Source organism: Gouania willdenowi, chromosome 5 (genome assembly GCF_900634775.1).
Source record: "Gouania willdenowi chromosome 5, fGouWil2.1, whole genome shotgun sequence".
NCBI classification, from domain to species: Eukaryota; Metazoa; Chordata; class Actinopteri; order Blenniiformes; family Gobiesocidae; genus Gouania; species Gouania willdenowi.
Genome location: NC_041048.1, coordinates 18,185,654 through 18,212,232, shown reverse-complemented (window position 1 = coordinate 18,212,232; position 26,579 = coordinate 18,185,654). Strand labels below are relative to the sequence as shown.

The 26,579-nt window shown below is 38.4% G+C and overlaps 1 protein-coding gene across 3 annotated transcripts; it reads left to right on the top strand.

Moving 5' to 3' along the window:
• tmcc1b (transmembrane and coiled-coil domain family 1b) lies at positions 1-24,973 on the top strand. Of its 3 annotated transcripts, none has more exons than XM_028447115.1 (8): positions 1-116; positions 5,721-5,903; positions 11,907-11,952; positions 13,016-13,281; positions 19,395-19,814; positions 21,533-22,017; positions 22,882-23,017; positions 23,103-24,973. In XM_028447115.1, the coding sequence occupies exons 4-8, from the start codon at positions 13,057-13,059 to the stop codon at positions 23,415-23,417; spliced, it is 1,581 nt and encodes a 526-aa protein (XP_028302916.1). In that variant the 5' UTR covers positions 1-116; positions 5,721-5,903; positions 11,907-11,952; positions 13,016-13,056; the 3' UTR covers positions 23,418-24,973. The 3 variants fall into 3 exon arrangements, with proteins under 3 accessions (XP_028302916.1, XP_028302914.1, XP_028302915.1); XM_028447113.1 differs by having other exon boundaries at positions 12,520-13,281; XM_028447114.1 differs by lacking the exon at positions 1-116 and adding an exon at positions 2,344-2,505 and having other exon boundaries at positions 12,520-13,281.
• Positions 24,974-26,579: the final 1,606 nt, after the last annotated feature.

The following is a 26,579-nucleotide window of genomic DNA, read 5'->3' as shown; positions in this document are numbered from 1 at the left end:
CAGATCTTTCCGCCGCTCAGCTGTTCTGACGTCGAGCACGCTATGTGACGTCACGGTGGGCGTGCCCTCCATCGGGAGAAATGAACGGTCATCAACACAATCCTCTCAGCGCTCACGTAAGTTTAAACTGACGAACTAAACACACTTTTTACCAATTACTGAATGAAATGTCGTTGTCGTGTGGAGGGACACGTACGGATGTCTGGGGGATAACGGCTGTGGATGCCGCCTGGTGGAGGTGTCCTTTCCGCTTGTAGCTAACCGCTGCTGGAGCCACACACACAGAGCAGAGACTGGCTTTACGCTCAGGCTGTGACTGATTTACCTCCCGGGGTGTTTGGGGTGGGCGAGGCTTAGAGGTGTTTACATGCGGAGCGATCACAGAGCATGCGGCTCTGCTAATGTAATGAGGCGATCACTGGATAGGGCGACGCGTTGGAGACATCACCTGGATCAGGTGCACATTGTCGGTCGAATATTTTGACTTAAATGCGTTATTGTGAAGCTGGTGTGGAATCCAAGTGCATAGATCAGAACAACTTTTCAGAGCCATCACACATAATCAGAATCAGAATTCCTTTATTAACATTAATATGTATCCTTGAAATAAATGTAATTGGTTTTTAATTTAGAGATTACAACCAACCAACTATGTTTGCAACCCAGGTGTTTTGAATCTATTGTAGTCGTTATGCCAAATAGATGCTATTAATATTACTGACTGATATTCAATTTTTAACAGATATTGTTTAATAAAAAAACAGATATCCAATATGTCTCTCGATAGTAGAAATATTGGCCAATATATGAAATAAGAACATTGATATACAGTATACTGTTCATTATCAAATATTTTTAAAACACCCAAAATGTGATTCACAACAAAGAAGAAAAACACTACTAAAGTAAAACAAGAAACTTAAATTAGTAACACTGTCAACATAAGGACTGTAACGCCATTGATAAATAAGAAAAGGCATTTTGTATTTCAGAAATAAAATGTAAAAAAGATATTCATAAATAAAGTTGCTTATATCTTAAACGGTAAACACAGATAAATAAATTTTTAAAAAAAAAAGGCAAAATGTAACTTTAAACAATGAATGAGTGTACTTCTCCCAGTGTTGTCATTTTTTAAGTATTACTGCCAATTTCAAAGTGGCATCTTATAATGCAGAAAGTACAACAGCAAAAAAGGTATCACATTAGTTACATATTATTTTTCAGTAGGTCTGTAGGCCTTACTGACCCGTCACAGGATAAAACATGTAAATAATGTGGCGGTAAATGTGTTGTTTTTTTGCTGCTTTGCCACCAATTGAACAGTGATACAGGTCAGAGTGTACATTCCAAGCACGCTGCTAAATATTGGTGTGACCTGTTCGAATGTGACGTTTTAATGGTGAAGAAAGGAAACCCAGAGTTAATCTATCCAAGCCTGGTTGAGAACATGCAAACTCTAAAAGTATCCTTGTGAGAAGGAGCAATGCACCAAGGAGAAGAATGCATATAACATTGCATGTTATTTAAAACAATCTCTAACAAGTTTTAGTATTATACTCTGTTAACCTCCATTACATTATATATTTTCACCATAGGGCAATGGATGGTGATCATTTTAAGAAGCAACACCCGTAAGACTACTATTAAATGCTTACTGTCCCAAATAGGTTTTATAGAATCTCAATGACATAGATGAGTGGTAATATGCATAATTACATTTTGGTGTGATGCACATCAGATGAAACCATGTTGGTATTACATACATCTGTAATGTGGTTGTATAAACACTAAGCAAGTTATTCAGAAACCCATAAGTATTGTATGGCACTGTTGCATAACTGGTTGAATACATCTGCATGCATGTATATCTATAAAAAAATAATCTGAGACGATGCATTAGTGTAATCGATTTTAGTAATGAGTTCATTACCCAGGTCTCTATTCAGAGTCTGAGCAATTCTCACATTTTTATCTTATCTTGTGTGTTTCACCTTCTTTTAAATACTTTTATTACCTCCTGCTTTATGAAGGCCAATTTATGTAACTTTCAAACGTAAAGTAAAAAATCTCAAATTATTTTCAAAATAAAATTTACCCAGAAATGTATTTACCTAAAAATATATATTACTTGGACCATTTACCGAACGTTCATACCACCAGCTGTTTTACATTATAATGACGTTATTTTGTTTTTTAAACATACGTGCAGATAATCAATGACCAAAAATGATATTTTGTGTATTTGTTTTGTATACACTATAGGGCGGGCCCTACAGTATTACCAGATATTCTTGCTTTTACACTCATGTCGGTGTGCGCCGTAGAACGAATGCAACGCCCTCCGGCACCGTTCGTTAGCATGAGCTCCTAGCTTCCAGAGGAGGAGACAAGCCACCAAAAATAGCCAACGAGGGTCGCGTGGGCGCTTCTTTAGCCACAATCAGCTCCACACGTTTACAAACGTCAAGCTACAAACATCATTTGGATGTAGGTGTAAGAGCGGTGAGTTTAAAGGCAGTGTCTGAAAGAGTTAGCAAACGAGCTGCTAATTCCCCTCTTATCTCCGGCTAAGCGTTGACTCACACTGTTTGCTGTTAAGTTAATAAAGGTACTCTGAAGTACTGCTTTTTACTAGTACACATGGTTTATTGTTAAAAACAGTTTGTCTGTCTTTTATTCTCGGCAGACGCGTGACTAGAGTTACCTAACACGTTATTATGACACTGTATGCACCTGTAACCAACAGGCTAATACTAGTAATAACCTTTCACTGACCACCTTTGGGTGCTGTTAGGACTCATGGGTGTGACCCAAGCTGTATTAGGGGCCTTAATGTCACGTTTTATCAATCTGGTTGTTTTGAGCTGATCCGGTGTCAGTGAAGGGGGTGCTAATCTTATGGTGGGACTGTATAATGCAGTGAGAGCCCTTCACATTCACCTGCTCTGTTTACGTCCTTCTTTACTCTTTCCTTTACACGTAGATGTTTTACATCCCGGTTTCTGACCTGCTGATTGTACCTGGAGGCTTCTTTGGCACCATTAATTATTGTTACACATTTAATTACACTGAAAGTCCCCAGGGGGCTGTGCAGAACAAAAATGAGAGCATGTGTAATAAAGCTCTGGATTTGAGCAGTTTCTATGGAGGGAGGATGAGTGGAGGTAAATGACTGGTTGGAGATATTTTTCACCTGTATGAGGCATATGGTCATTATGGTGTTATACATAATGCACCTTATTCCTACTACGATATCTTGTCACATGATATGTTGTCCCATCTTTAATCAAAACCTAATGAGTAAGAATGGAGGCTTCGTTTAACAGAGATGACACCCAGGGGCATAGCACCACATTTTGGGCCCTGGGTAAAAACCATCTTGTTGGGCCCCTACTGTAAATTATGTACTCAAACAGAGAACAATAGTCAGCAACAGTAGGTATTGGAAAAACTGACCCATTTATTATGAACCAATTGGTTACATACATTTTAACCTTCAACATAATATCTAAAGTAGGGATGTAACGATTAATCGTAAGGCAGTTAAAAATCGATTCATAGGTATCACGGTTCATATGATACTCTGAAAATTGAATCGCAGTACTTTTTTTAAACAGCAGAGGGTGCTTTCTATTTATCCTTTTCTTGTCCAGAAGCATAGGCGTTGGGCGGAATCACCTACTACTCTTAAACATGTTCATAAATGATTCCTTACCCCATTAGCACCGAAAGAATATCTGTAATATTACGTGAATATCTGTAAAAGTCACATTTTTCTATTAGCTCTGTGTGCTAGCGCATAGGATCTCTTCTTCACTGCAAGAATAGCTGCATGCCAACCGACCACTGGGTTATCAGCACCCCCTGCTGGTCCAAACAAATATGTGAGGTAAATACAGTGCAATGACTGTTTTTTTAAAATTCAATTGTTAAGGCACAAAATACATTTTCAGTTGCACTTTTAAAAAGAAAAAGAACTATTATGCAGTTTTGCATTGTTTACTGTAGAACCAGAATTTACATCAATAGGCTTCTTCTTCATTTGTATTATTCGTTTATTTATTTCATTCAGGATTTATTTTTAGTTAAATTGCATTGTTTTGAATAGTTTATCAAGGGATTCTTTTGACAATGAAAAATAAAAGGAAAATAGTACAGTATTTTCTAGTTTTTCTCCCCCAAAAATAAAGGAATGTTTTTCAGTCATTGGTCTACAGTCCCATTTTGTAAAATAAATCACGAGAGAATCGTATCATGAACCCAGTATCGTGACTCGAATCGTATATCGGGAGTTGAGTGAATCGTTACATCCCTAATCTACAATTAAATCAAATAAATAAATAAATGAATTTGGGGGGAAAAATCGGAAATTTGAATCTGATATCCGATATTTATTTTCAGGCTGATATCGGATCGAGACACCCCTAATTTGCACTGTTTTTAAAGGGCCCTAATGCAGCATGAATAATTGTTTTTAGTGCAGAACTGTGCTTAACAACCAGCTTATTTTCACACAGGGCCATTTTCATTCCAATATAAATAATCTAAAAGCCTTCGTCTCTTTACCCCCCCCAGTTCGATGCCCATGATTACAACACTGTACAGTCCAGTGCTGCAGTGCACAAAGTTAGCTGAATGGATTGTTTAAGGGATCGGATTTCATCATCACCATTTCACCAAAACGTCATCTGTTGGCAGCATTCATGTGATTTTAATTAGTTTTCGTCTGCTTTTAATTTGAAGAAATCCACTTCAATCCAATTAAACTGATTAGAAATGTATGTGTACAAGTTGCAGAACACTGCACTCTACGGGGAGGCACAGTTACTGCCGCCTTCTTCTGATTATTTTCAGTTATTTTCAACACTAACACTGCAATACTTACTTTAAATACTTTATTTACTTAGCAGAATGTGTAGGTTCATAACAGCTGTATATACAAAAGTGACAACTGGTGATGAAGTTGCTAACCAGCTTGCAGCATCAGTACATACAGTACTTCCCTCTTATGGTGTTTCTGCACCAGAGCCGTTTAGAAAGAAAAGAGAGTTGCGACAACGGAAGTTCGAAATGCTTGACCGTCAAGTGATTCATGTAGACTCAAATAGTTCCTCGGAAGATTTGAATCCTTTGATTCCGAGAGACATAACTGGGATTTTCGTAATTTGTCATCAATAACTGAATTGATTTACAATATTTATACAGTACAGCATCATATGTATGTGTACATAATGTTAATATATATATAATATAATAATCCACTAACATGCTTTAAATTACTCGTTAATGGGTTTAGATGCGCTGATAATAATAATAATAATAATAATATCCAATATGATTATTTAAACGTCTTACCGTTCAAAAGTGCATCACTAAGTGTCTACTCTGTTCTAGCTACATTGTGGTACAATAGTCAACTGCTCACTTCCGGAAACTATTGTGAAGCTCCATGAACCGCCATTTCTGTAAAAATTCTCTCTCTAAACGGCTCTGGTCTGCACCACACTGGATCATCCATGAGCAATTGTTAATGGTATTTTAACCAGTGGGATTATTTAGAGTAAACTGTGTGGGATCCTTTGTGAAGACTCTGTATTTGTGTTCCTTTTCTTTTTTAAAATGTCTTCTCTGTTTTTGATGTTGTTAAACATGTATGTAAATATTCAATGGAAAGTATACAAATTAAGCTTGCATTTTTTTTTCTATCTTTCTTACAGCATGTGATTTTTCTAAATGTGGGAAACAGCTGACTGACATTTGACCGTCACTCTGCAAAGACTTGGAATAGGAACAATTACCCAGCAGAAGCGGTACTGGAATTTCTCTTGGATTATTGAGGTCTTTTTTTCTGTGAAAACGAATTCACAGGTCAGATGTGCTGCTAATGGTCACATGTGGGGGTAAGTCTTCTAACTGCTACACTTTAATAGCCATGCGTTTTATGTTGATTTCCAGCAAAGATTTTAGTGTACGAGAGGAAGCATAGATAGGATTCTAAACTGCTCTCACTCTGCACTTTATTCAATCATGTCTGTTGATGTTCAGATGATGAAAAAGTTTTTTATCTCTGTGCACCCTCAAGTGAAATCTATGCAAGCCGTGTGCCAGGTGTCACTACCCTGTCATCCCACGAAACAGTTACAGAGTTATTGCAGTGTTCCAGTTCGACACAAGCCAGCATTGAGACATGTCCAACTAATTCTATGGTTATTTATGTTTATTCATCTACAAGTGAGATTGAATTAGAATCAAACAAAGTCTTTGCACGGGTCCTTTACCTTAAAGGAAATTAGTATTCGAACAAGTCCAACTACGGAATGATTCAATTCAGCCCTACAGTAAATATGGGTAATAGTACTGAGACAAAGTGAGCTACTCAATAGCTAACGTCTCTTCTGCACTTTACTACAGGATGGTCCAGTAGAGCCTCTGTATTTCTGTGATTGACTAAAACAGAGAAATCAATCTGACCTTCTCTCTCTCTCTCTCTCTCTCTCTCTCTCTCTCTCTCTCTCTCTCTCTCTCTCTCTCTCTCTCTCTTTCTTTTTATTTAAAATTAGGCCCCGACATGACACAGAAATGCCTTACATGCATGTTTTGGGAGAATTTAGTTTTTATGGTGTAATGTGAAAAAACCCCAGATTATCGTCTGATATCAATCGCAGGCCTCTAAAATGAATAAAATCTAAATGGTATCGTGGCAGGCTTTGTGACATTGGCAAATATTGAATCATGGTTGTGATAATTGACATTGTATCTTATCAGAATGAAACAAGTGATTAACATCCCTACAAAATGCCACACAGGCTCATTTATTAACCAACACCTGGACGATATGTGACGCTTTTGGTTTTTTTCCTATAAGGGACAGCACGTGTGAGTGAGTTCTGTTGTGTGGCTTTAGGGGAAGGTCTGGGTTAAGATATCTTTCTAACTGCTTTTCATGCTGTTCTGAGAAGTAACGCAAGCAGAGACTCCTAAAATGAGTATTTTGATACAAAATAAGCTATAAAAATAAATAGACAATATTGTAATTTTCTATATCGCTAAAATAGAAAACTCGATATATCTCGAATCTCGATATATCGCCCAGCTCTACTTCATGCCTAGAAAGTCTGACAAATGGGACAAATTCCAGCGATAATCCCATTCCAAATTTCTCGCTACCTGTTACGGTGAGAATGATGAGCTTCATCTGAAGTGTGTATTTAATGTGCTGTGATGAGCAAGTGGTTTAGATCATTGTGACTGCATTCAATTCCTAAAAGGCGCTGGTCATTGTACCTGGTGACCCGTCATGACCGAAGCCAGTCACACGACTGCGCAGGGTTTCGTGCAAAACATGAGGGTGTTTTGCCAGTTGGCAGTAATTAAAGGTTTCATAAATTATGTCTTGGGACCATGTTACACATTTCCATGGTATTTTTCCCGTTAAACAGGTGCTTAGGGTCTAGCATTGAGGCTAACGTCACTCTTGCGATGTAATCTCACGTGATTTCATCGTAACCATCCTGATTTTGTAAATCTTCTGAAACATATAAAATGTAAAATTATTAACAGTAATTGACTCTTAATAACTCTATTCAGCATTTTTAGTATGAGAGAAGTTTTATAGCCAGTAAAAACTTCTGAATTTGTGTTACGTGACGTGGAAATGGGTATAACCTGAACCTGTTTTGGGAAATTTTGAAATTGAAAATGTTCGGCTTTACATAAAAAGTCACATAGACTACCACCACCACATTTCACTGATATCGGGTATATTTTGGTTCTTAGATAGTCCCTCCCCCTTTCCATATTTTTCTCTTTATCATTTTATTGCTTTTTATTATCTCAATGCCAACTTTAAAATGGTATGTGTGCATTAAAAAAGTATCAATGTGGGATGATGATCTTGCTGAAGTAGGATTTTTAAAAAAATCATTGCTTGCACAAAGGAATGAAACACTGACTGCCTCCACAGCACAACTGAGATTTTCACATTGAGCTGAATTGTTTAACACCTCTCAGTCTGAAATGCCTCTTGTCATTCATAGCACTCTGGAGATTAGCCGACCTTGGTGCATTACGTACAGAGTATGATGAGCATTGGCTGACCCACTTCAGGGGGAACACTCTGTGCTGTGCCTGCTGGACGCAATTGTCATAGTGTGTTTATTCTAGATCTAGTCCCCTTGTCACTGTGAAGAATTTGTTATTTTATCTTTGTCTTATCAGGCTTTAGCTCTTGTGATTATGCTGTCAAAAAAACTAAACAACCAATGTAATGGTCAATCTTTTGGGACTTGGGGTGGGATTGTCAGTAATTTTTTGGGATTTTTATTAAGAAAATCTGGGATTATACAAAATAAATGAAACATTTGCTAAGACAAAAAAAACTACTGCATTCATGTTTCATCACCTGCTTTTGCAAGCCCTGTAACATTAGGCTTAGATTCCTCTTTTGTTACAGTTTGTTACATAAAAAAAAATTGTAGTTTACGGATAAATCCTTTTGCTAAACTTGTAAGATAATCATTTTTTAACAGAGAGAGCGTTAAATCAAAAGAGCTGCTGCTTTGCTTGCTTATTAAGAAAACCACACCCACGTAGTAGATAGTTGTAGTTCATTGCAGGTCCCTAAAGGCCACTAGGATGTGTAAGCATTAAGCCAACACCAACAAAAACTTTGAAAATCTATTTGAAGAAGGGAAATACAATATAGTATCAGGGGCGGATTCACTAAAGCTTTAGTGGTATTAAAACGTGTGCAAACGTCACTCTAGAGCTGGGCGATATATCGAATATACTCGATATATCGCAGCTTGTAGTCTGTGCGGTGTTGAAAATGACCATACCGTTAAACTCGCGGACTTTTTTTTTTTTTTTTTTTTTTTTTTAAATTTCTTAGTGGCATTATGCACAAAAGGTGCTGTAGTGGCAACACACAAAAACGAAGTTTTACCACTTCCTTGCAGGACATGAAGTTTTCTGACTCGTCTGTTCCAAACATAATCCAATAAAAAATGAAGAAAAAAGAGGCAAGCGTAGGATGAATCAATCTGACTCTTTAATCCACAAAAAATAGAAAAACTAAAATAAAAGTTCCAAAATCAAAGTGTCCTTATATTTAAAGCTCAGTCTCAAAGTCCCAAAAATAATAAATCCTTACGTAAAGACCACACTGACGTCCGACCGCGACAATGACGTTTTCGATGGCGATGACGTCATTGACGGTGATGACGACGATGACGTCACTGACGGTGGCACTGGCGCTGACAATGCTGACCACTTTGACTGTTTAGGTTGACGGTTTGAACAGTTTTTACGGTCAGAAACACTGTTGCTCCTCGTCCTGCTTCACTAAACTGCTGTCCTTTGACCGCATGGACTTCACCAGCCTGTGTTTTCCTTCACTTTTCGACACTAACCCACACTTTACGGTAGAAATCCAGGTTTACAGCAGCAAGTCAAAACCAATGGAGCACAGAAACTCTGATCATTTAAAAACGTCAACATAAATCAATATTTAAACAATATTACCTTTAAAACTATTTCAAAATTACCTATTCCAAACATATTAATATTTAAACATAAAAAATACTGACATAATAATGATATGGCTCTAACAGGTGCACTTAAATTTAGTGTTGTTTTGAAATGCCATCTTAATGACAACATGCACAAAAGGGCACTATTTGTTTTAAAATATTGTAGTGGCATTATGTACAAAAAGTGCACTTTAATTTTGTGTTTTGAAATGCCATGTGAGTTGCATCCTGCACTAATGTCTTGTTTTGAAATGTCTCTGTGACAATTTTGCACAGAACGTGCACTTTCTGTTGACAATTTTATGTTTGAGCCACTCACTGTTTAATAAATACAGTTATGTCAACTTTGACTTAGTTGTGATATCCCCTTTTTTGCATGAAAGTTTAAAATTGGCATATATTAATGCAGTATGATCAAGAATGTTTTAATGTAGACATATAGAATCATCATACTGGTGTGATTTTGTGCATCAAAGTGTTAATTCAAGGGTAATGCAAAATATCGAGATATATATCGTGTATCGTGACATGGCCTAAAAATATCGCGGTATTTATAAAAGGCCATATCGCCCAGCCCTACGTCACTCCACGCGCTAATAAGGAGTACAAAGCCCAGGGAATCAGGAGTGCATCGCTGCTGCACTCCCCAATGCGCCCTCAATCCATTTAGTGCATTTCCCCCCTAAAGAATATGCATTATCGGCGGACCTCCCAGGGAGAGCAAAAATATGGGAAGAGGAAATGCAAAAAAATTTATGCTGGGGGAGCAATGTGATTCATGAAATCACCCTCAGTGTTCAACACAACACGTACAAAATGCTCATTTAAATAAGGACGGTCGGCACTAGTTCTGCACGTGCACTAATCATTGCTGCAATCTTAGTGAATTCCATGCAGCAGGTGAGGAAACTGCGTCACTAAAGGCTTTAGGGAAGCAACTGGTTTATCTCCCTTTATTTCAGATCTTAGTGAATCCGCCCGTCAGTGCATTAGTTTGTATTAAACAGCCCTAAATATGTTATGGTGGCGTTTCCATTGTATGTAATGGGTTGTTTATTCAAATTAAACACTGACTCTGGAGAGGAGTGTGTTTGTTTAACTCTACTTATGCAAATAAAAGTGAACCTACAGTTAAAAGAACAGTCGATACTCCTCACCTGCCCTCAATTTCGTCATTCAATAACCAATTCTCCAAGTCAGTCATCAGACCCTCGCTTTCACAAAAATACTTTCACTGTAAAGCATTGTGTAATTTTACCCTTAGTCTGTAAAACAGTCAACACACGACAGAGTCAGTCTTATCTCATAAAGATCTGAGTGGATGTTTGTGGGTGTGATTATGCAATCAAACGATTAACATTTGTTGCCAGTTGATAAGTAAAGTATGAAGTTTCATGATTGTTTTTTGATTAGAAATGGGTGGGAAACAGACTCGTATTCATTATTCCATAAGATGCTTTTTATGAACGTAAACTGTTTTTCATCACCTATCATTCTCTTCTACAAAACACCAGGGGAGGTTAAAGCTGATATCTGGAGTTTCTGAGAAATCTATGTTTATGTATCATTCTTTTGAAATGCGAAAAAATACCCAACTAGTCTTTTACTATGGTCTACTGCCGTTCATATACGTCAATGTATATAAGCCCCGCCTTCATCCTATAGACCCCTATACAAATTGAAACAAGCGCCGTGATTACCCAGCCAATAGGCTTGGGCTTCCTGTAGTGGAGACTGTCATTGGAAGTGAATGCTGAACTGTGCATGGAAACAAGGCCGCGCATCACAACAGCAAACAGGTTAATATGATTTTGGCTCTTACCTGACCCATAGACCTATATCAATGCGATCTTGTTATGTTCTGCGATGCGCGTCCAGACAATTAGAGGCGTGGCTGCTGGTAGATTGGCAGAGGCAGTAGGAGGAAGTGAGGCTGTTTAGGGCGAGACATTTCTCAGAAACTCTGGATATCAGCTTACAGGGGATTTTAATTGAATACCAAAAAAAATTCCCTTGAAACCTCATAAGGTATGCACCCATTAGTCAGAGCAAAGCCAATCTGTGCAGGAGTTTTTTTCAGGCAACTATTTCCCAGATCAGTTTGTGCTTCTGATGAACTGTGCAATGACTAGATCTGAGCTCTGAGTTCATGCCATGACTTTACATTTTGTCCTACATTGCATAATTAAAACTGTTTGAGTATTTACCCAACAACACTTAAGGCCAGTGCCCCAATCTGAAACGTTTATTTAAACCTGTAAACAATACATACCTATAGATTAGTTATTTATTTTGATTGCATGTGTATTTTGTCCAACATATTTTTTTCTGGGGTAGATTATTCACATTTTTCTGCGTTTGTGTTTCATTTAGCTTATCCCAAATCCTTTGAGTCAGAAGAGGGCAGGCTCGGCTGATGGTAAGCTTTCTGTCTGACACTGTCTCTCTTTGTAAACAACTGGACATGGTTTTAAATGTATGTATGAGTAATGTATGTAAGTGTTTACTGTATTTTAATGCAAGACCCAAACAGGAAGCTGGTGACTTCCACAAAACACGACATTTATCATTGAAAATCATTGAATGTTGTATAATTTAGATTTATTTGACATTTTTCACACTTGTTTTTATGTTTTTAAGCACCACACAAGATTTTTCATTTGTTGTAGAGATGTTTTAAAGTTTAGGAGTACCTTCTGAAATGAATGCAAAAAAATTGGAAATGAGAAACAGTTTTACATTTCAGAAAGTATTCCTAAAGTTTTTTCATTTTTATTGATTAGCTGTTTTTTCAGGTTGGGTTGACACTACCAGACCTGCCACATACTGTGAAGCTAAATTAAACACCTGCTAATTATAAATCTATTTCGTACTGAAGGTCTGTCAGTACCAACCTACTTTCAGAATAATTTTTCATTCACCTGTTTTTTTTATTTTTGTCACACTGTGTTGCATGTCATAATGCCTTTTATTTTCCTGGCCACAGGCCACAGATGCATGTCCACTCAAAAGGTCCAACTGAGCGCCATCCCCTCTGCTTCCCGGCTTACAACCAGCCTCTCAGAGGGGGAGGTGTCGACGGGGTACTGATAGTTTTTTGGACCCCTCCCCAAGTATAACCCCACTGTGAAACTGGAGGTCTCTGATGGATCAGGGTAGTAGTGAGCAGAGCCCAGACGAGCCAGACATTGCAGGCCGAGCGGAGCCAGAGGTCGACAGGAGGGGCTCGGAGTCTGAGCATGGCCTATCAAAAATCACCCATAATGCCCTGGAGAACATGGGAGCGTTGGGCCATGGCCTGAAGCAGTTTTTCCAGCCACAGCGCCGACGCTCCTCCGTCTCCCCACATGACACCGCCCTTTCCTCTGCAGGCACCCCTTCCTCCGAACCCACTGATCTGGGGTCTGAGGTGGGGGAGCCTCCTGCCTCCTCAGCCCCTCAAGTGGATTCTGACAACCCTGCTGCTTCCGCCCCTCCCGCAGCTTTGAGCCGTGTTCTGCAGCAGATCCGAGGGGCTCCACCAATGATGAAGCGAGGCACCAGCCTGCAGAGTCGCCGCAGCAAGACTGGTACAGTTGGGGATCCTCCGCAGAAGGGTAGCCCACAAATCCACCGGCGCAGCACCCATGAGGCCTTGCTCCAGGCTGGGCGCCCACGCTCCTCCTCAACTACAGATACACCCAGTTGTCCAGCACTAGCTGACATGCTGCTGACCTCCGGTTACCACTCCACAGAGGAACAGGACAAGGTCAGTGCCTCAAAGCACAGTTCCCCTGTATTAGGGCTGCACGATTATGGCCAAAATAATAATCACGATTATTTTGATCAATATTGTAATCATGATTATAATCACAATTATTTACCATGTTTGGGAAAAATCTGTATTTATTTTGCACTACTAAAAAAAACAATATATGAACAGTTTACAGTGTAAAGTAAAGCTTTAAACAAAAAACTATACCAAAAAAAAAAATTAACCCAAGAATTTAAAGTGTACCAAGGGTTAACTGAATAAATACACTATTATAGAATCCACCAAATTACTCAGACCTGCTGCTGACTAATGGTTGAGAAAATGCCTGATTTTAAATTCAGCAGAGCCCACATTTTAAATGTAAATATTGCTGACGATCAGGTTAATTTTATTGTGGCAACCAAAACCGTGATCACGATTAAATTTTGATTAATTGTGCAGCCCCCCTACCCTGTATGCTATTAGCATCCCCTGCTCGACTCTATTTATCTGTTATTATCAGGTTCTGTTTAAGAGGCAGTTTTACACAAGATGAGGATACTGGTAACATCAGTTATGACCACATTTGTGACACAAGTGCAGTGAAGTCCTCCTCATGCAGGGCTCGAGACTGCTACCAAAATGGTCGCATATGCGAGTATATTTTCAGTGTGGGCAAGTGAAAATTTTATCTAGTCGCATTCGTGCGAGTTCATATAGGGTGACGTTATTTTATACGGAGCGGCTGAGCGCTCCATCACGTTCCACAGAGTGCACTTCTCTTTCTCTCTCTGCGCTGCGGGATTACCGTAAAACCATCAATAATTGGCTGGTTACTAGGTTGACCGAGGATTTCGGAGTGGAGGCTGGCTTGACCGCAGTGCTGCGGGTAATGCAAAGGTGAATGTGCTGAGTATAAACACCAATGTGCTCCTTTGGAGTGCGCGCGGTCAGTGAACGGAGCCAGACATAACGAGCCCTTCACTGAGTGCGAGCTCACATTGAGAGCAGCAGTAAAGGAAGGAAGAACGTGCCGAGTGCAGCGATAATGTACACGCTCATCAGAATCAGCATCAAGGGACCAGAACTGATGGACTATGATACCAGGCCAGATGTTCAGCTGCAGTTCTCCCAACCTGTGGCTCTGGGGCCTAATGTGGCCCTTTGACTCTTTTGCAATGGCTCCCTATAGCTTTAAAAAAAAAAAAACTATTGAAATAAGGAGGTATTTTTTTACAGAGGCTATTAATGAAAAATAAAATCAAGACACAACAATTTGTTAACCTAAAATAAATCACATTGTGCAATGACTCAGCACCTTCCTACTTCAACTCTTGCAACATCTACAAACCATCAACTTTCCTGCACCCGTGGCTAACCTTAAGTTTTAAATCCCTGGTAAAATAACTAAACCAACAAAAACACTATTTTGGAAGAAAATAGAGATTTTAATTGTGTGGGGACAGATTCATTTAACCACCAATGTGCAGGTTAAATATGAATGCTTTATGTGTGGCAAGAAATGAGCAATTAGCATGTGTTGATCACACGATCATGTGTTATCAAATTCATGCTACTTTTTGTAGCCTTTCAAACACATTGACTAAAAAAAATCTTCTTTATATAACATGTTCATGTAAACTGAGATGTGTAAGAATTTGAAGATGTAAGATACTGTTTTATTTCTTGATGTCAATTTATTTTATTTTAAACTGTTTTTAAGTTTTTATTTACATGATCAATATAAATCACATCAAATTAGATAAAACATTCTATATAATTTTAACTGTATAGAATTTAATACACTGTACTGTCCTCATTGAGAAGGTATTTTTCAGCTCCAGGAGGACTTTAATCCAGGTGAGATGAGGTTAAATGGTTCCTCTGAGTGTAAAGGTTGCAGACCCCTGACCAGGGGAAGAGGGTTAGGAGACCCCACTATAAGAGCTGGACCCTCTGAATTTAATTCCATGGGGTGAAGCAATGCAGATGCTAAGTTAGTTATGCTACTGTTAAGTTAATTCAAGTATAGCATTTCTGCAAAATAAATAAAAAAAAAAAAACAGAATACATGTAAACTGTTCAGCTTTGCTGTTATTTAAAAACATTTAGTTACGATTTCTCTTCAAATTATATAAAATAAATGACCTGTTATTTCAGCCACTGCTTGTTGCGGAAAAATGTAATATTGTCACTAAAACCTGAAAACATTTTGCAAATATATCTCAAGCCATTGTCAATCTTAACTTCATACAAAACTATGGTTCGCAAGTTAAGTCAACAATTCATCAGCATGCATAGCTATGCTGTACACCCCCCCCCCCCCCCCCCCCCCCAGTTCAAAAAAGGGTACAACCAAATTCTGTGCTGTGTTGGTGCGACCAACCTTTTCAGTTGGCCGCACCAGTGCCACCACTGGAAAAGTTAGTGTATAGCTCTGTCATGTTATAAATACATTGACCATAACAAAGAAACAGTGGATTAAGTCACAGGACTTGTGTGGTTGCTTCTTCTGTGCCAGAGCAATATGAAAACTAATGTTCCAGAGGAGACTCAAGGCAGAGTAACCAAACACGCTGCTGAAAAAGACCACAGGGTTCAATCAAACTAAGTTTAGACAACAACAAGACCGCTATTGGTAAGCTGCAGCGCCTGTGTCTTATTTTGGTATCTGCGTGGTCCTGAACTGAGGCTTGATAGAATGTGTCTTATCTGGTACTTGGTACTTCAGCCAAATGGATAAATGGGAATCTTTTAGGGGTGGGGCAATACAGTGTATACAAAGTTGACAAAACGATATACGACACTGGGATATTGATATAAGACAATATGCAGTTTGAAAAATAATTATGCTTTTATTTTGCTAACTCTGGGCATACCTAAAAGACCATTTTTCTTGTTTTATGTGCAAAAAGTACCACTCTGCAACACAAAAACAGAGACTGACAATTCATGGCAGTACACGTAAAACCAAAATATTGTCATCGACTTTCTTTAAAAAAAAAAAAATTCTATATATCAGTGAATGAACTTTGCTCGCGTCTGCATATCAGTCCATTTACATCTTTTTGTGGTCACTTTTTACTGGAAACAGACTGATATTCCGCTCCCCTGCACCATCGCCTCAGCAGAGATCACGTTGGTCGGACTCTGAGTTATTGTTTATTTTTATCATAAACTGGCGGATTTTTACTTTTTGTGTGTGTATGTGTGTGTACGTCAGCCACGTCAGCTGTCAGCCTCAGAGTTCTGTGCGTGATTGCTCCTGAAGAAACCACTGATTTGACAACTTTGTGCAGTTCATTATTAACTACGATTAAAAACTGGCTGCGATATCTTACATTTTAAACCTTATTGTGTTGTTTATTCGCTCTTCCTAGCGTGAATGCATTCGAGCCAGCACCACTCCTCGGTCCACAAACTTCCATTTATTACCGGAATTTTATTTTATTTAAACAATCAGCAATCTTATTTTATATATAAATATTAATGTATAAATAAAAAGAAATATTCAACAGATTTATGACTTCTGCTGTCACTCACTCCCATGCAATTTCCCTCCACGATTGGACACAGTCCTGCAGACCATGACGCCTCCGTCCTTAGTTATTAAAGCAGTGAGAGCTTTCACTTTCCCCACATTATCCAAAGCACATTTTTTAATGTTCAGTTCACTGTGATGTTCAGTGGCTGTTACAATAAATTCATTCGGCGGTAGGGCGGACTGTCAGCAACATTAATAATTTACATGTTGAAGCAGTAAAAGCAACATGCACTCAAGTTCCAATACTCGAAAACAATGATCCAAACCAATTTTTACAATCATAAAATTATTTTGAATCTTGAATTAGTCACTGTGTGCTCATGCAGCGTGCTGTGCATTTATTGTGATACGTTTGGGGGCGAAAAAAAACACTGACTCATCCTCTAACACTTGCTCAAAAGCATCCAGACAGAGTGAACTAAGTAAATGTGTTAAAAGAGCTTTAATGGCTTAGTGCCTGAAAGTATGGCAGAATAGAGAGACGAGCTGTCAGTAATGCAAGGTCACTGATTGCCTTTGAATGTTGGTCACTACGTGCTTTAAGCCTTTCTAAATTTAACATTTGCTGTCTCTAACTGTTCTTTAGCTCAGAGAAAGGCCAAAGGGGTAAACAGGCTCTGTGATTGATTACATTTTTATCTTTCTCTGGCTGGTTTTTAGAAACAATGTTATATGTATCGTAATTTAAGAAAATGTACACAGAGAGGTGGAATGACGAAGAGGAGCTGGTGTCTCAGCGGAGGTTGAATAAGCAGGTTAACCAGATAAAAAAAAAACACCCTTTTTTTTCTAGCATTTACTTTATAATTTGGACATTTAGATTTTTTAACTAGTAACTTGGAATCATTTGTCGGCCATAAAAAGGTTTCAACAATAAATGTCATACAAATCTTAAATGTGTTTGTATGTTTTTAAACATATTTTTAATACATTTTAAACATCTTTATCTGTGAATGTGTGCACAAATATTTTTTAAAACAATCTTTGTGTGTTTTTAACATCTTTTTAAAACACATTTTTACATCCTATGTTTTTAACACCTTTTAAAGACACATTTTTACATAGTTGAGAGGTGACTATTTTTCCTAAAAGGTTTGAAATGGGGCAGAGGTTATTGAAGTCATTGGGGTCTGTACCAGGTGTTTTCAGAATGGGGGTGATGACTGCAGATTTTATAGAGAGAGGGGACGATTTCAGTGGACAGGGAGGAGTGCATAATTGCTGATATGAAGGGAAGCAAAGAAGAGAGGCAAGACTTGACCAGGACAGTGGGGATGGGATTGAGCTGACATCAAGAGGGTTTGGATTTTTTAATGAGGATAGAGATTTCTGACAGGGGGGATTTTAAAGGAGGAAAAGGGTTGCATGGGCTGAAGAGGTTTGGAAGACGGGAGGGGGTAGGTCATGGGTGGTAAGTGCTGGTGGATTTTATTAACTTAATCAATGAAGAAACTGAGGAGGGAGTTACATGTATCAGATGAGTTGAAGTGGGAGAGAAAAGTGTCAGGGGGTTGAATGATGCTATTGCCAGATATTGCCAGTGTTTGAGCAGATGAGAGCAGAGTAATCTTGAGATTTAGCATGAGAGATGGAGTCCTTGTAATGATATAAATGAGATATACAGTATATAAGTCTTTGTAGCAACGGTATCAGTTTTAATACCTTCAAAAAAAATGCAATGCACTTATATAGGAGACAAGGATTAAATATTAAATATAATGTATTTAATGCTTAAACATGATTCTATGTCCAGGAGCACTTAAGTGTTGAATGGGTTGTCGTTAAGTAACAGGGTGGAGGCTCCGCTGAAGCGACTAGATTACATTAAAATCAATGTAAGTGACGCAACCTTAAGTTATCTCCGCTCAAGCGACGTGATTTGAGGGACTACGTCAAGCGCGACCTAGTCGCTTAAAGTTGAAAAATGTGAACTTTTCAAGGGACTTCAAGCGACAACTCCCTCATTCTTCAGTCTGTAGAGCCGAGGTAATAGCCCCTCCCTCCCGCTACAGTGAGACGGCTGCAGAATAGGGAGAGGCTTCCTCAGCTTACCGGGGCAAAATTAAAGCAGTTAACTTATTGAATAAGCCTACATTCTGAGTGAAATCATCCTTTTGTGACTCTTTAAGTTGAGATCATTTAAACCGTAAAAGCGGCGCTGTCTATGATAAGTGCTGTAAACATACGGCTGGAGAATAGGGAAAAGAAGTGATCAGTCCTCTCTCTCCCCCGTCACTCAGCTCCATAGACAGACAGACACACACACACACTAATCCATCGTGCTTTGGAAAATTTGGGATCAATGTAAATAAACTCGCTCTGTGCAGATGAGCAAAGAACACACACATAGTTGAGTTCGGTATGAACGCACCCTGAGCCTTACATCATATTCTTTAATTAGTCACAGTAATACCGTCTACAGCCATAAAATAGGGAGGAGGTTTGACGGTATCAAAATCTGGATAATGCCCAAGCCTACTGCCTACCTAACTAAATGCATCCTCACCTTAATCTTAACATTTTTTCTTCAACTTCTTTCCCATATTTTATACTCTTCTCCAAAACTTTTCCACTCCTTGTACAGGTCGATCGTTACGATGGATCAGGTCCTGCGGTCTCCCCAAACACTCTCCCCTATGGAGCAGATGGGTACGATGTGGTGGACAACACTCCAGACCCCCAGCGCACTAAACAGGCCATCGCTCAGCTACAACAGAAGATCCTCAAGCTCACAGAACAAATCAAGATTGAACAAACTGCTCGCGATGACAATGTGGCAGAATACCTGAAGCTCGCCAACAATGCAGATAAGCAGCAAAGTGCACGCATCAAACAAGTGTTTGAGAAAAAGAACCAAAAGTCAGCTCAGACCATCCAGCAGCTGCAGAGAAAGCTGGAGCACTACCACCGAAAGCTCCGAGAGGTGGAGCACAACGGTATCCCTCGGCAACCCAAAGATGTTTTCAGAGACATGCACCAAGGACTAAAGGGTGTAGGAGCAAAGGTATGTTTCCTATCTTTCAGTTACTTCAAATTACCACAAATGAATACCTTCAATTTCAATGTGCTACGTGACCATAAGTAGTGGTAAAAATAGGTAATGCAGACGTATAATCCCCAAAAAAAGAAGAAACCTCATAATGTTATTTTTTTTTCTATCACCCTTATGTCCTTATTAGGCTTTTGACATATTTAATGTGAGATGTCCCAAGTACTTTGTAGAAAACTTGACTAAATGTCTTAAATATAAACATGTTTCCATACAGTAAAGCAGCGATTCGCAGCCAGAGGTATGTGTACCTCTAAGGGTTTGTGAGCAGATTGTAGGGGGTATGTAGAAACACTTTTTAATCGATTTCTATTAAAGAGGATAACCTTCAAACTCATTTTATAAGCTCCTTTTTGAAAAAAGGTTAAAGTACATATGAAGAATTAGATTTTTCACCTTGCCAAACACACATTTTGTAACAACACTGAAAATAAAATTCCTATTTGCAATAGACCACAAACTCAAGGTCTGTGAGATAAATCAATGTCCAATTTAGTACGCTTAAATATGATTTGTGTATAAAAATGACAGAGAAAAGCGTAAGTTAAACACTTTGTATTGACATCCAGATATTTGTTAGCGAATATGTTGCACCTAAGTTGATTGGAAATATGATTTTTAAATGGAAAGTACATCATTATCATTTCCCTTGGAAATGCGCAAAGTCTAAATAGTGCAATAAAAACTGGTACTGGAAACACCTGAATTTGAAAAAAAAAAAAAAAACACTCAATTATCGCTGAAAAGTTTTGACAAGTTCATGAGGAGGAATTTCAGATGTTTTGATATTGAAATGTGTCGCAAAATTCTATGGAGACACAAAATAGGTTGATTGTTGGTTTCAGGTCGAGCACGGATATAAATACCTATTGTCCGTCGGACCTGTAGGTTTCACTTTTGCTTTGTCGAGTTCTGGTCAAAGTTTGAATAAAGATCATATCATAAACGGTCTGTGTATTAAAGCAAATCGGCACCACAAAAAGCCAAAAATAAATATTTGTCTCTCTTTTTCTTTCTCCTCATCCTCCTCCTTTTGGTCGACTAATCGCTACGTGTGCCATAGTCTTGGTCGACCAACCATTTCCTTGGTTGACTTACAGCCCTAGTACGTGTAGACAGAAGAGGAGACCGGGACATTTCTTAGCATTAGACTTAAGAATTATTACAGCCACATTAGATGTGAAACAACAAAGGAATACAGAGTGTTATAAAATGATTTGGAGCACCAGTCTTCCTGCAGCGAAGTTTTGCAGGATAAGATTTCATGGGAGTTACAAGGCTACTGCCCAAAACATCCTTCAACAGAAACACGTTTAAAGTGCAATTATACTTTGTCGACAATTAGAAACATAGCTTTTTTTTTGCGAAAATCTGTAATGGAAACACAGCTAGTGTTAGTAGTTTTATTTGCCTAAGAATGTTTTTTTTCTGATCTGGCTCACAAACAAGCTGTAGTTGACCCCTAGACACTGGAAAAAGTTAAGTGGAGCTTTCTTACGCTTAAGAACAATAAATAAGATACTGTATGTTATGATAAAGCCCTAAGGGCCTTCACCAGACCAACAGGTTTTAAAACACTGTCTGTGTCATATTTTTATGGTCTTAAGGCTTTGTTTTTGTAGCCATAACAGTTTGAAGCCTTCTACGTTCTGACATGGAACCTTCCATTACAGGTAACTGGTGGTCTCTCCAGCATTTCTCATGCCACCCATTCAGCTGCTGGAGCTGTGGTATCCAAGCCAAGAGAAATAGCTTCCCTCTTTCGCAACAAGTTTGGCAGCGCTGATAACATCGCAGCTTTGAAAGACTCTCTAGATGAAACCCAGGGAGATGAAGGCGTTGGACCTGCTGGTGCAAGGACGCTTGGGACGGGACAGTTGCAATCAAGCCCAAAATATGGCAGCGATGATGACTGTTCTAGCGCAACCTCTGGCTCTGCAGGAGCTAACAGCACCCCTGGGGCCCCAGGAGGCCCCCCGAGCTCCAAGGGCAATACACTCGAACAAGCCCAAGCCCCAGGCTTTGATGCTATACTCCATAATATCCAAGAGCTTCGAGAAAACCAGGGTCGGCTAGAGGAGTCTTTTGAGAGTTTAAAAGCTCACTACCAGAGGGACTATACTTTGATCATGGAGGCCTTGCAAGAAGAACGATACAGGTACTGCCCTATTACCCCCAGTCTACTAATACAGGCTCCATCCATACCTAGGCTATGATGAGCAGCATGTATAGAAGATTAATGAAAGATTGTTCACTTTGAAATACTTCCTGAGTATCGAGTGTTTAGTAAAAATCTAAACATACACAGTCAAACTGCTCAGGGTTTGGCAGTAGTATGGGTTAGAATACAGTATACTGGCTTCCAAGCATGGCATTTTCTTTTTGCATCAGTATATTTCCTCCTGCTGCTACTGTAATAGTGCTTCTGGTGATCTTAAATATAGGGTTCTCACGGATTCTAAAAAAGTGTTAAAAGGCATTAAATTCATAAATCTAAAAATAAGGCCTCAATTGTCATTCAAATTTCTTGAATCAATGTTTCAAAAGTCTTACATTTTAACACATAAGTATGATTTTATGTTTATTAGTCTCACCTTTCAAAATAAATGGTAACAATTTTTTTTAAATGTATAAACAACATGGGAAAATGTCAATTAACAAAAATTGGCATTCCAACAAAGATTTTTCTTGTATTTTTGTTTTACAGATTTCTGGCTAATTTTGTTGTCATCTTGTGATTTTGGACAGCCGTTTGCACGGCTGCAATGTAATTGATGGGATGCCCCCCCCCCCCCCCCCCAAATTATGTTTACTGTGAAGTTGGTCTTAAATTTAATTTCAAATGGCAATAAAAAGTCTTGAATTTAATTTGACTAAAGCTGTAGAAGTTGAACAGTGTAAATGAATCATGTCATTATTTGACCTAATAACTGTATGTTTTGCACCAATTTGAGAGAAAGTGAATTAAAAGAAGTACTGCATTCTGGGTAGAAAATCATCCCTTTGTCTTACAATTTTGCAGGTGTGAGCGTTTAGAAGAACAACTCAATGACTTGACAGAGCTGCACCAGAATGAAATACTTAACTTGAAACAAGAACTAGCTAGCATGGAGGAGAAGATTGCGTACCAGTCATATGAAAGAGCGAGAGACATACAGGTTGGCCTAACCTACTACAAACTTATTTCATCTCTGTTTCAAGTTGTTTTATTGATATTTTCTTCTTTTAATCTCCAACCTGTAGGAGGCACTGGAGGCTTGTCAGACACGGATCTCCAAGATGGAGCTGCAGCAACAGCAGCAGCAGGTGGTGCAGCTGGAGGGTTTGGAGAACGCTACGGCACGAACTCTTCTGGGCAAACTAATCAATGTGCTGCTCGCCGTCATGGCCGTACTCTTGGTGTTTGTGTCCACGGTGGCCAACTGTGTGGTTCCTCTCATGAAGACACGCAGTCGCACACTTTCTACACTGCTACTTGTAATGGTCCTGGCTTTTTTTTGGAGGCACTGGGATGCGATTTCAGAGTATCTGCATTGCTTTCTCCTGCACCCCAGATAACAGCCATGGAGAAGTGTTCATATGGGCCATTTTTGATTAACAGCATTGAGGGGTTAATTTCATCAGTCAAACGCTTCAGCATCATCAAAGCTCTGTCACTTTACTGCCTCCTGAGTTGTGTTTTTAAAAGAGTGAAGTCCAATGAGGTGAAGAAAAGCGGGACGTTTGCCATCAACCTTATTGCTTCGGTGCAAGTGTGGCATGAACTGTGGAGGTGATCAAAGCGTAGCTTAAAGGGTGAGCTGAGAGAACTGCACACTTTCTCTCCTGTGGGTCTTATTGTTTACATGCGGAAAATGGAATCCAAGGACAAATTAATTTTATAATTGTTTTGGTGATCATTGGAACAGTATTGTTTTGAAGTCACTGCTGTTTTTAACACAACTGAATAGTGGGTTTTTAACTTTTAGATTTCATTTGTCACTAGTGTTCAATTTTAGTCTGCCCACAATTGTTTTTTGTTCTCTCTCTCTCTGTTTTTCCTGGTTGTGTATTTTTAGTTATTCTGTCAAGTATTCCTTTAAACTGTTTTTTTTTTTTTTTTTTTTTTTATTCCCAGCTTCTGACCAACTCTCCCTCTCTATACTCACTACACCCTGAAGGACAGGGTGCTTGCACATTAGCTACTTTACTCTGTAATCAGACTTGTCACTGGGTCAAACTACTCCTTAGATGTGTGGAGTCGGTAACACTGGTCCTGCCATGAAGCGGATGGTATTGACAACTTTGCGTCACTCTAATGGATCCCCTCTTGTCACAATGGTTTTCCCTACTGCAGATGTATATATGATGAATTGAATTAACATACTTGAAGAGCAGTTAAAATGCTCAAAGACTCAGTGCTTCCGTACTGTTTTTATTAGTGACAATGAAATAGCGACACTTTTTAGTTGATTTTTTATTTTTAAAAATAAATAACTGTTTTAAAAATTAAAAAGTAAAGATTCGTATTCATTTGTCTGCAGGAACTGCATACACATACAGTGTACTCTTGTGTTTTGTTAGCTAGTCTATTGTGAGGTTCCTGTCAGTTTAGCCATGTGATGAAAATTATGGTCACTTCAAAAAGTTAGACACTGTTTTTAGAAGTGACCTACTGAAAGAAAGGATCCCCACATCTAATTCTTTCTGCAGAATTTGGCAGATGTGAGTTGTTTGGCTTACATGAGGAAACACAAGATGTTAAGAATTAGGTTAAATATTTGGAGATTGCATGTTTGACAGTGAGTAAATCAGGGGTCACCAACCTTTCTGAAACTGAGCTATTTCATAGGTACTGCATAGTCTGTTGGGCTACCAGTTAAAAAAAAACACTGAAATACATTTTCTCGGTTTAACTTTAATTAGAGGGTAAGATAATAAGGAAGGCTAGCAGTAACTTACAAAGGTAGGAAATAATTCCAGCAAGTTAATTGTCTTCTTTATGAATAATATGTTATGGTTTCATTAATTCAGACTACTGTTTTTCACATGAAAGCGATGAGCAGATGCCTTTAAAGATGACTGGCAGTTGTCAGTCAACATTTCAGGAGATCAAAGTAAATTTCCTGAAAAAAGTTGCCTAAAATGACACCTTGACATTATTCAAAAAGAACATGTTGGAATTATTACGAGGAAGTCAAGAAAACATTGAAGTGATTAGCAGATGCCTCTGAAGATGACTGGCAGTTGACAGTCAAAAACATGTCAGGCGATCAATGTAAATTTCCTGAAGAACAGTTGTCTGAATAAATGAAACCTTAACATATTAAAGGTAGGAATTGTTGAGGTTTCAACATGCAACACTATTTCATTTTCATAAAAATTTTTATAGAAAATCCACTTTGCATTTTTAAAATTGTATATATATCATATGTAACATACCACTGATTGTTTTAGTGAAAATACATTTAAAGATGGTTAATTTAATACTAAAACTTTATGAGCAGTATTTAACTTTTCTAAGTACTAAATACATCTATTATATGTATTTTTCTTTGTAGTTTTGAATCCTAGAATGTAAATCAGAACAGCACCTACAGGTGCCTTTTTGTATTGACCCTGAGTTGTGGAACCAAAGACAGAATATCTGTAAGGAATACAATTAGTTAATGTTTCCGTTGTCAAACTTTCAAGGTTTCATTGTCCCACAAATGAAAGAGCGTGCATTCAGGAGTTGTCTCATGAGTATCTCAACACAGATGAGTTATTTGTCCCATACTGGACCTAAAGTAAAGCCAGGGACAGATTACAAATGTGCTCACGCAGGTTCTCTCCACACACTTTAGTTTTTTTTCTCACAATCAGAATTATTATTACCAAGACAAATTCCTTGTACTGTCCTTAAAACCGTACATGGCCATTAAAAACATTTCTGATTTTAAAAAAAGGAACTATCGAACCAGAATAGGATTGATATTTCTAGATTCTAACAAGTAACCACCACATGCAATAATGAGGAAAACATTTGTCAGACACAAGAAGCAAACAAATCCTCTACAATCTGTACAACTGCTCCCATTTAATCTGAATGATTTTTACATAAATGATTCCAGGTAACATTTTGGTTATTTAAAAGATTAAATTCCACTGTTATATCCAAATGTGCCCATCATTACCATTTTAAATGCATCGGTTCTTTCAGACGTGAAGAGTCTGTACTGTAGGTCACTTTGTGTTTTTTAAGCATAATAAAATTATATTTTGGCTCAAGCCTGGTTTTTCATAATAAATAAAATTCAAGCAGGTCTTTAAATTGAAGAGACAAGTACAGGTTTAGACACATTTTCATTTTAACATTTAGAATATAGGTCTACACTTTCATTACATTTTGCCAATAAATACCACTTTCTCCCCCTATATTTTGCAAATTCTTGACACTGATCCAAATGTCATTTTTACCTATACATTTTGCCTTTTTTCACCATTTTCACCTTGACTGCTTTTGGCTTATTTTAATCACTTTACACTTTTTTTGCCATTTGTTACCATGTCTGCCTCCACTCAAAAAAAAGTAGCGGACTGTACCAGCCCACTGGGACGATGCCCAGTATGCCAGAGGACCACTCCACCCTGGGCTTAGGGAAGCTTCTGATCTGGCGATATACAAAATGTGAGGCAAGTGGAAAGTTTTCACACCAATTCCAGCATCTATCATGACAAAACCAGATCTAATGCTGATGT

Bases quoted from the DNA above. Each gene is read 5' to 3' on its own strand.
- tmcc1b (XM_028447113.1), top strand. From the start codon at position 12,679: ATGGATCAGGGTAGTAGTGAGCAGAGCCCAGACGAGCCAGACATTGCA. The intron at 13,282-19,394 runs GTCAGTGCCTCA...CTCCTTGTACAG, and splicing joins CCACAGAGGAACAGGACAAG to GTCGATCGTTACGATGGATC. The intron at 22,018-22,881 runs GTACTGCCCTAT...ACAATTTTGCAG, and splicing joins TTGCAAGAAGAACGATACAG to GTGTGAGCGTTTAGAAGAAC.